This window comes from Schistocerca serialis, chromosome 8 (genome assembly GCF_023864345.2).
Source record: "Schistocerca serialis cubense isolate TAMUIC-IGC-003099 chromosome 8, iqSchSeri2.2, whole genome shotgun sequence".
NCBI classification, from domain to species: domain Eukaryota; kingdom Metazoa; phylum Arthropoda; class Insecta; order Orthoptera; family Acrididae; genus Schistocerca; species Schistocerca serialis.
Genome location: NC_064645.1, coordinates 255,803,339 through 255,814,378, shown reverse-complemented (window position 1 = coordinate 255,814,378; position 11,040 = coordinate 255,803,339). Strand labels below are relative to the sequence as shown.

The 11,040-nt window shown below is 43.1% G+C and overlaps 1 protein-coding gene across 1 annotated transcript in view; it reads left to right on the top strand.

Annotated features, from left to right (window-relative positions):
• The first annotated feature begins 2,460 nt into the window (after window positions 1–2,460).
• Window positions 2,461–11,040, top strand: part of LOC126416958 (vesicular glutamate transporter 1) — a 185,428-nt gene continuing 176,848 nt past the window's right edge. Inside the window, exon 1 of the mRNA XM_050084839.1 lies at window positions 2,461–2,594. Coding sequence (XP_049940796.1) covers window positions 2,461–2,594 — 134 coding nt within the window. The remainder of the gene's footprint in view (window positions 2,595–11,040) is intronic.

Here is an 11,040-nt window from a genome sequence, read left to right as displayed (position 1 = left end):
GCTGCTATCGTGGCGCGCTTGCCGGTGCTGGTATTGCCCCAGTCTCCATCAGGCCTCCGTCTTCCTTGAGTTCCCCGCTCGGGAACAGAGCCCCGAGATTGCTGTCACTTACTCCACGTTGAGCATTGTTTTTGAAAATCCTCAGAAAACCCGTCTCCGTCTTCGGCATCTTGTTGTACTGGAGCAGCTTCGTGCGTACCTCCCTGAGTGGTTTGAAGCTACGATGGCTATTCGGAAAGTAAGGTCCGATTGGTCACGAAATGGAAACCACCTTCAAAATCAAAAACGTTTTATCTACAACAGTTAGCTACACCTTCCAGCTACTTCTCTAAATAGTCGCCTCTCCGACGTAGACATTTGTCGTAGCGTTGTACCAACTTTCCAATACCCTCGTCATAGAAGGCAGCCACTTGGGCTTGCAGCCAATTCCCCACACTGGTCTGCAGCTTGTTGCCTGTGCCAAAATATTTCCTTCATTACGGGCTTAATTATGGGTGATCAAACACTTCCCAATCGAAAACTACACAGGATCATCTTCATTGCCCTACAGCGTGCGTACGAGAACTGTCATAAAGAAGGAAATGCGTGACAGTTGTGTTATGCGGGTTGCATGACATCAGTTGGAATCACTCACCAGGGCGTCATACTTGGCGGGAGACACTATTTACTAGGCATACTTTCGTCATCAGTGTGCTCCCAGAACTGAGAAGAGTGACGTGACGCGATCAGCGGGAGTACTAGAGACACTGCCCAATACATCTGTCCAAAGCTTCATCGGATGTGCACTGTGGTTTCCATTTCACGCCCGATCGCACCTTACTTTCCGAACAGACCACGTACTAATCAAATGGTCGCACGGTGACCGGTTGGTTCTTTACAAAACGAACCGCCAGCACGTGCTCAGCTCTCTCCCGCAGAGCAATTGGTTTACCCATTAGAGTTTTTTGGGTGCCTGTGACTTGTGTTTTGATTTTTAAGGCCTAGAGGACTGGGCTCTGCTCTAAGTGGGATCTTATCTTACAACTGTGTTGCATTAAGAAGAAAGGTCCGCTATGTCTTTTGGCAACCACTGTGTTTTAAGGTACCACAGCCACCTAGTAGAACGGCCAGTAGTAGACTCCGTTTAATGCCCCGAATATTTTAAAATTTGCTACGTTTCTGGATGAATAGTTCCATCAGCGGTTTTCTAAAGCCAACTGAAGCGCTTAAAATTGGTTTAGACTATATGGTTAGCCTAGAACCATTCATATATAGACGGTTAATGTACTTGTGGGTTGTCTAGGTTATTTCCTGGAGGCTAGTTTTACATTTGTTAAGAAGGTTTTAATATTTCCTATGTTTAAAACTTTAATCGTTTCTCAATTTCTCTGGCTCACCTTTGTATTTGCCTAAATGGTGGTACCATATGGGTGGTTCGAAGGTTTATGGTTGTGTCCTTGCAGCTAGTGGAGATATTTTTCTGAGGCTTACTTTTACATTTGTTAACGTGGTTTTAGTAACTGTCAATGTTTAATGCTTTAATTATGCCGCACCTGCATTTGTATTTGCCTTGAGTGTGGTATCTTTGAGGCGGATCAAAAGTTTATTGTTGTGTCCTTATATAGTCTAAGAGGGATTTGCTGCGTGCTTTGTAGTTACATGACTACTTTGCTTGTCTCGTTGGGGCCGGGGACTCGTGCCAGAGATCTACCACTGAGCCTTTTGTGCTTCCTGTGGGCTTGCGCCATATTCAACATCAGCCTGACGAGTTTTAATTTATTCGTGTTTCCAGAATTAGATTTTCACTCTGCAGCGGAGTGTGAGCTGATATGAAACTTGCTGGCAGATTAAAACTGTGTGCCGGACCGAGGCTCGAAAGGCAAAGATCCCGAGTACGAATCTCGGTCCGGCACACAGTTTTAATCTGCCAGAAAGTTTCTTATTCGTGTTTGATATACTAACTTCTTATGACGGGAAAATCTTGAAACATGGTTAATGATTAAAGTGAAGCTGGAGTAAAGTAACTGTATTCCTTAAAGTTTGTTGCTTCTAAAGAAAAGAGACAGTAATGCTTGGGGCCTCGCAAAATGTTAATAAAGAATTTTGATGTTCAGTGTTATAACGATTGTTAAGTAACAAGCAACGTTATATAAGTTTCCCAGCCCATCCTCTAGGACCTGACTGTTGGTGTCCTTTATCTTGGTATACGAAATTGTCGAAGTTATCACTCTGCACAGGAGTAAAATACCAGGTGCACTGCAGTAGACTGAATTACCCCAAGTTATCATTCGGGAGAAGAAAGTCGACTGTGTAAAAGGAGCTTTAAGGTACGCACTCTAGAGCCCGGACTTACTAGAGTTTTTTGCTTTTTGTCCTTCTGGAACTTCCTGTAGATGTAGGTGAAGGGAAAGTAGGGAGATAGAGGGTAGTGAATTAGGATGGCCCGGCGCATGACGCGATGCTTAATTCGTGACAACCGGCATGCGACACGCTGCCTCCGCCGCTGCCACCGCCCCCCTGACGCACGGGGGAGCAGACGTGCCGGCTCATAATGCACTCGGCTGTGGGGTGGGGGGAGCGTCGCGGCGCAACATTCATAACTGCTGGATTGAGCCGTAGGCAGCCGGGCGGCGCTGGCGCCGGTGCGTGCTGCGCAGTTTAGCGCGAACCGCTGCGGGGCGGCAACAGACCCATTAATATCCCGGCCCGTCCCCTCGCCTCCCCCTCGGTGACAGAGCGGCCTCCCCTCACTGCTGACAACGACTCTACAATTATGATCCGCTTATGAGGGACGGTATCCGTCGCAATCAGAGTGCTCCATCAGAGCCGCGCCGTGCCTCCATTAGCCTACACGTGTTGCCGCTGGCGGACCGGCCACCCGGCGGCTCCCGTAGTCACAGGCGGGGTACACACTCGCCTCAGTCCCCCAACCCAACTCTAGGTTGTCGGCGCCAGCGTTTCGAACTTTTCCGCCATACATTTGCAGCGCGTTCGGAAATTCCCGTTGCAGACTTCTAGGATCTGTACAGCGCAGTGAGCACATAATATTTGAAACTGGAACCCATGTCCAGAAAAGGTTGGTATCGTGATAATGTTTCAAACTTACAAAGGTGATGGAGAAGGGTAAATAGATCAGTTTGAGGTAAGGAAACGAACGGTTCAAATGGCTCTGAGCACTATGGGACTTAACATCTATGGTCATCAGACCCCTAGAACTTAGAACTACTTAAACCTAACTAACCTAAGGACATCACACAACACCCAGCCATCACGAGGCAGAGAAAATCCCTGACCCCGCCGGGAATCGCACCCGGGAACCCGGGCGTGGGAAGTGAGAACGCTACCGCACGACCACGAGATGCGGGCAGGAAACGAACGGGTCGAAAGTTGTAAGCGAATACCGTTCTGACACCTCTGGCACTGGAAGACATGGGGCAGTACTGTTGTTTCTAAGGCTGTGGGGTAGGTAACTTTCAGAGGCGGTAGTGTGGGCCAGAACAAGAAGAAATGTCTGGTAAACATGGGCTCTAAAATGCATACCTAAAGAGCTATTAACACTTGTTCAACAGAGGGGATGTGTTTCAAAGAATTGAAGATGAGGAAGTGCTCATAGCTCCTCAGGAAGAAAAAAAAAAAACTGGTCATTAAAATCGCTACACCACGAAGATGACGTGCTACAGACGCGAAATTTAACCGACAGGAAGAAGATGCTGTGATATGTAAATGATTAGCTTTTCAGAGCATTCACACAAGGTTGTCGCCGGTGGCTGACATGAGGAAAGTTTCCAACCTATTTCTCATACACAAACAGCAGTTGACCGGCGATGCCTGGTGAAACGTTGTTGTGATGCCTCGTGTATGGAGGAGAATTGCGTACCATCACTTTTCCGACTTTGATAAAGGTCGAATTGTAGCCTATCGCGATTGTGGTTTATCGTATCGCGACATTCCTGCTCGCGTTGGTCGAGATTCAATGACTGTTAGCAGAATATGGAACCGGTGGGTTCAGGAAGGTAAAACGGAACGCCGTGCTGGATCCCAACTGCCTCGTATCACTAGCAGTCGAGATGACAGGTATCTTATCCGGATGACTGTAACGGATTGCGCAGCCACGTCTCAATCCCTGAGTCAACAGATGGGGACTTTAGCAAGACAACAACCATCTGCACGAACAGTTGGACGACGTTTGCAGCAGCATGGACTATCAGCTCGGAGACCATGGCTGCGGTTACCCTTTGCGCTGTATCACATACAGGAGCGCCTGCGATGGTGTACTCAACGACGAACATGGGTGCACGAATGGCAAAACATCATTTTTTCGGATGAGTTCAGGTTCTGTTTACAGCATCATGACGGTCGCATCCGTGTTTGGCGACATCGCGGTGAACGCCCATTGGAAGCGTGGATTCGTCATCGCCATACTGGCGTATCACCCGGCGTGATGGTATGGGGTGCCATTGGTTACACGTCTCGGTCACCTCTTGTTCGCATTGGCGGCGCTTTGAACAGTGGACGTTATACTTCAGATGTGTTACGACCCATGGCTCCACCCTTCATCAGATACCTGCGAAACCCTACATTTCAACAGGATAATGCACGACTGCATGTTGCTGGTCCTGTACGGGCCTTTCTGGATACGGAAAATGTTCGACTGCTGCCCTGGCCAGCACATTCTCCAGATCTCTCACCAATTGAAAACGTCTAGTCAATGGTGGCCGAGCAACTGGCTCGTCTCAATACGCCAGTCACTACTCTTGATGAACTGTGGTATCGTGTTGAAGCTGCATGGGCAGCTGTACCTGTACACGCCAACCAAGCTCTGTTTGATTCAATGCCCAGGCGTATCTAGGCCGTTATTACTGCCAGAGGTCGTTGTTCTGGGTACTGATTTCTCAGGATCTATGCACTAATACTGCGCGAAAATGTAACCACATGTCAGTTCTAGTATAATATATTTGTCCAATGAATACACGTTTATCATCTGCATTTCTTCTTGGTGTAGCAATATTAATGCCCAGTAGTAGTGATACAGGTATTTCACAGTCAGAGGTATCAGAATGACTTTCGTTTGTAGCTTTCGACTCGTTCGCTTTCGTAGCAGGGCTATTACCTCATATTGATACATTTATCTGTCTCCATCACCCTTGAAAGCGTGTAACATCATCACGGAACCACCATGTGTATACATACATTTACAGGCGCCGTAACCTAAGCGATTTGCTCTCTGTAGCGTCGTTGGATGACGTTCCTATTCAAAATATTACGTATTCACTTTCCTTTGCAAATCCTAGAAGTTTTTAACGCTAATTTCAGAGCACCATGTATTTAGGTACCAACTTTTTGCGCCAGGCTTTGTCCGCGTACTCATTTCTCATCAACACGTTGTTCTCGAAAATGTTTGGCGTAGTAACACTTACAAGCGGTCATTCGTTTTTTATTTATATAAATCCGGATAGACACTGCCAAGTTAAGGCCTTCTACTCCCTTCTCCAGTTTTATCTTCTACAAGTTTGAATGTCCTACAACGTCATACCCTAAGTAGACGCCCTTTTCGCCACTTTCTTTCACCCTGTATTCGAAATAAGAATCGGGGTCGCTGTCGTCAATTGACATAGGGCTTCTTGTTAAAGAAAGTTACAAGAAGGAAAGCAACATGAAAAATGCGAATAATTAAAAAGAGACGTGTGTGCTTTGTCACCACATGGTAGCACATTCCAACATCGATGAGAGTAGTTCCCATTCCTACACCTTTTCTGAAGAGCTCCATTGGAAACTTTTCATTATATCATGATTTAAAAATGAGATTTTTATTTCCATTCACCTTTATTTTGTTCGATAATCTGTGGATGATCAGGTCAAATGGGTTGTTTATGGCTTCCGACGTTGTTCAGTGTGTTTTGATAGTAAAACTTCAATAAAATTCTTACACTGTAGAAATGGACTTTATTTATGACAAAGATGTGGTCTTTTTGTAATGCGAGAATGGTTAGCGACAGAGCCAACACGTATCTGAAATGATTTCGTCATTCAACAGTATCGTTGCCACCTGTTGAAGTATTCCTCCCGTAAAAATATTGATTAACACTTTCGATTGACTAAAAATATGGAAATACGGTATTTCAGATAGTTCTACTAAATAAAACGCTACTACATAAATGAAATCTATAACAATTAGATGTAATTATTATTGACTAAGAAGGCTACAGCTCAAAAACTTACATTATGCTTCCACATGACGTAACTGCAGACAAGGGAGTGAGTAAGTCCCCACGAGACAAGTGAAGAATTGTAGCATTTTCTTGTTAAAAACGAGTGAAAAATCGTGTAATCAGCATCTCAACATGCAAAAGGAAATCTCTAGTTAGTGAAGTTTTTAAAATAATTTGTGTATGTGAAGTACAAGTCTGTCACAATTATTTGCTTGAATTAAAAAGTGATACCATAAGAGGGATTAGTAGTTTACTGGTTTCTCGAATATCACACTCGTCTGCCGAGCATGCATGCAATGTCGTCTGTCCCTAACAGTACACATTTTATCTAACCCCCTAATTTGAATAGCGCAGCGAAGGTGTGCTACGAACATAATACAGAGACAAAGAGACATAAAATTTATCAAACAAGCTGTTTTATTCAAGGTGGGGAGGTCTGGTACTCTTTCACATTATCTATTGTAAAGCCTGAATTGTTGACTATTCAGGGGAGTTCGTAGGACGTGGAAAAATATGTAACGCCTGTGAACATTTTCGGGTCAATTTAGATAAAAAAAATTATAAAAATGAATAAAAATTTTGATGGCTACAGTAATCTGAATGCCCACACAAGCAATCAAACGTTTTCGAAACACTTATTTCAAGAAAAATGGTCCCTTAACATGCCTAATGACCACAGCGTGCAAAGATTCAGTAGGACTGTTGAAATATGTGACTTAGAGGGGAGTGGATCTGAAAACTAGAAAAACTTCAGGAAACGGGTAATAACTGGCTTTTCATAGACGCTATCAAACACCAATAAAGATTAGGACCATATCCCAAAGCAATGAGATCATACAGACAAATGACAATGGGATGAATACAGTGGAATAGAATTCAACATCAGACCTTGCCCCCACAAATTTTAATAAATTCAGTTACTTCATTTAAACTGGGTTTCCATCCCACAAATAGAGGGCGGTTCCGTATAAAATACTTCGATCTATTCCAGGATTCTCAGAAGTAAGTGTTAAAGATGTAAATGACGATATGATCTGATGAAATGATCACCTTTTTCGTCTGCAGACAATGACATACTAATGATGGATTAGCTGAAGGAGCTGACGCTCAATCTTACGTCAATATGACACATACAAACGCCGCAAAACAATGGTTTATTTGGCACGCAACACATAAATTACTTCAGCTGAGATAACGCTTGCGAAACACTGTGTAATCGTGCTATGAGTAAACGACATAACAATCTGGCTGAAAAGAAACATACTGATTGTCTCAGACAATAAAATTCACTGTGACTATTTTCCAGTAACCGGGTAGTATATGAGTGACAATTTTTATGCTGCGTGAAAACACATATAACGTGAGGGTTTTTTGGCATTTAACAGATACCGCATAAATCTCTTTCTTAATTTCCGGATTTTTTTGTAACCTCGATGACCTACGGTCCCATCTACTCCGGATAAACCAGGTACCACGTTATCATGAAATCCACAGTAAGAAACATGGTCCACATATAAAGCATTAATCATCATACTAAAAGCAGAAGTAAAATTTTTATGTGGGAAGCCCATTACATTTTTCCGCTATTTTATGAACGGCAAAGTCGCGTATCAGCACTGCGATGGTAGTTTATTAACAAGTAGTACTTCGTCAAGTGTTACGAGTACCTAGGAACTAACACAGATATCACGTATGGTGAAATGAATTCGTCATCAACACGTCGCTGACGAGCGATGATGACTTACGGTAGATTGCATGCTATAATTAGGTAAACTCGATACATAGGAAATTATAAGAATAAAACGTTACTATAAAAACTTGATCACAACCGTATAAAAGGTATCATTTACCTGCTTCTGAATCAAAACATAAAATCAATCTCTCTGCTAGTCATGCGTCCAGAACGATGGTTCAGCGCAGACTTTTGTTTCACGAGTTCTATGTTTAGCTGGATCTTAATTTACTCACTTGCACACAGAATTTACTCTAGACGCAGACAGGTGGGGTACACTGATTTCATCGTGGAGGGTGAATAGGATACTAATGACCTTACGCATTTAGTCTCCTTAGACCCGTAATGAGCAGCAATAGTGCTTCATGATGGCAATAGTTGAAACATGACAATAACGTAATAAATGTAAAGGAAGAACTTAGTAATTTAGACTTAATTATTCGTAAAAAATACCTCTTTATTTTTTTGATTCTTACTTCTGACCGGTTAGATGTGGACCGCTACAAATTCATCTCCTGTGCCAACTTCTTCAGTTCAGAGTTTCACTTGCTGGATGTATTCTGGTATCTGCGTTTCCCTACCGTTTTTAGGCCCTACAGTTCCTTCCAGTGCAATGGATGTTATTTCCCGATGGCTTAACACATATCCTATTATCGCGTCCCGTTTTCTTGAAAGTTTTCCACAAGTTGGTTTCTTCGCTGATTATGCGGAGTACCTCCTCATTCCTTATCTTACCATTCCATCAGATTTTCCACAGTCTTTTGTCGCACTGCAACTTAAACGCTTAGATTCTCTTGTGTTCCTGTTTTCCCACTATCCGTGGTTCACTACCATATAATTGTGTCTCCAGACGTATGTTCTCAGTAATTTCTTCCTAAAATTAAGGTCTACGTTTGATACCAGCAGACTTCTCCTGCCCAGGGATGCGCTGTTTGCCAGTGATGGTCGGCTTTACATGTCTCCCTTGCTTCGTTGCTCATGGATTCACTTTGTCTACTTGTTAAGTTTTGTTAAGTTTCCTGCTACTCACGTTTCTACTACTTCTCATTGCTTTTGTCTATTTTTCCGTTTGCTCTTAATCCATTCTCTGCACTCATTAAACAGTTCATCCCATCCGGCAGATCCTGTAAATCTTCGTCAAGTTCACTGACGATACCGACGTCATCAGCAACTATTATCATTTATATCCTTTCACCCTGAATCATAATACCACTCCTTCATCATTGCTTTCTCGAGGTACAAAAAAAGGAATGGAAATGAGCGTATGGCATTCTTGGCCGGGAGGCCCCACCCGAGGAAGTTCTGCCGCCAAGTGCAAGTCTTATTTCAGTCGACGCCACATTGGGCGACTTGCATGCCGATGATGAGAATGAAATGATGAAGACAACGCAACATCCAGTCCCCGAATGGAGAAAATCTCCAACCAGACCCGCTTGCACGGGAGGCGAGCACGATACCACCCAGCTAAGCAGGCGGACTCTTCGGTCAGCAGACTGAACTGTAGAGGCGAAATACCGCATCCCTTTCTTTCAGCCTTTTTAAACAATGTACTTCGTTCTCGGTCATGAAGTCTTGATCTCCCGTCATGATTCTTGTACTTATTTTATATTAGCCACTTTTCGCTGAAGCTTACTCTTATTTTTCTCATAATTTCGAACATCTTGCAGCATTTTACTCTGTCAAACGCTTTTTCTAGGTCGACGTATCCTATGAACGTGTCTTTATATTTCTTCATTCTTCCTTCCATTTCTAAGCGCAGCAACGGAACTACCTCTCTGGTACCTTTACCTTTCCTAGAGCCAAACTGATCATTGCCTAACAGATCCTCAATTGTCTTTTCCGTTTTTCTGTGTATTACAGCATTCTTGTCAGCAGCCTGGATGCATGAGCTGTTAATATGACCGTTCGATAGACCGATATTTCTTCCTTTCTAAATTCGGAATTGTATGAATGGTATGTTTTCGAAAGTCTAATGAGATGCTGCCAGTCTCATAGATTGTACACACCAACTGAATTAGGAGTTTGGTTGCTGCTTTCCTATTGGTTTTAGAAATTCCCATAGACTCGTGTATATCTCTTCTGCTCATTTTATCCCAAGTCTTCCAGTCCTCTCTCAAATTCTTACTAATGTTGGACCCCCTTCTTTGTATTCTTTCCCTTACAATCTAGTTCTAATACCCCTTGATTATTAACTTCCATATGCCTTTACGTACAGAATTACCTGTTCAATATCATCACACACTTTCTCTATCTCTCTGTCTTCTGCTTGCGAAACATATCTAAGCAACCGCTGCCAGCGGTGGGTACTGTCGAATATGATGAGAAGAACGTAACACCTTAACCATAAAATTATTATCCTGTTAGATAACCCATTAACAGTACTCAAACCTAAGCTGCAAATCAGTAAAATGTAGCTTGTAATGTAGGGACTACACCTGCACTAAGCCTGTCTCCATGCAAACGAAACACACACACACACACACACACACACACACACACACACACACACACACACACACACACACACACACCATCCAGTCATAAATACATAATAAAGGGGTACAAATCAGGGCATAAGGCTCAAATGGGATAGGACGTGTATATTCAAATCATAGAGTTCACATCTTCATTCTTTTCTACTTTGACTACCGGTAGACAAGTATTGAATAAATAGGCCAAAATCGTACCCTGACAAGAACAACGATGCTAGTAATTCCTAATGACAAACCTGATCTACTTAGACAACGGTTACACTGTGTTCAACTGATTACCATAAAGAGAAATACATTTCTAATCACATATCCTTCCCTCAAGCACGTAGATTTCCGTCAACTGTGGATGAAACTTTACGTAACGCTTGTCTAGGTGATACTAACTTCCGTGTGAAACGAAGTAAACTGCCTGGCGCTCGTCATTCAAATTCTTGCAACAACAGCGTAATACTCTTCAATTTCAACATGATTTTATCCCGTATGTCTTCTCAGACCAGCAAAAGAGTTATATGACTGAATCTGTCGGATACAAATCTGCTATTCTCATACAGAAACCGGAGTTCAGTTTTTTGCAATTTATGCCTATAGTACACTCCTGGAAATTGAAATAAGAACACCGTGAATTCAT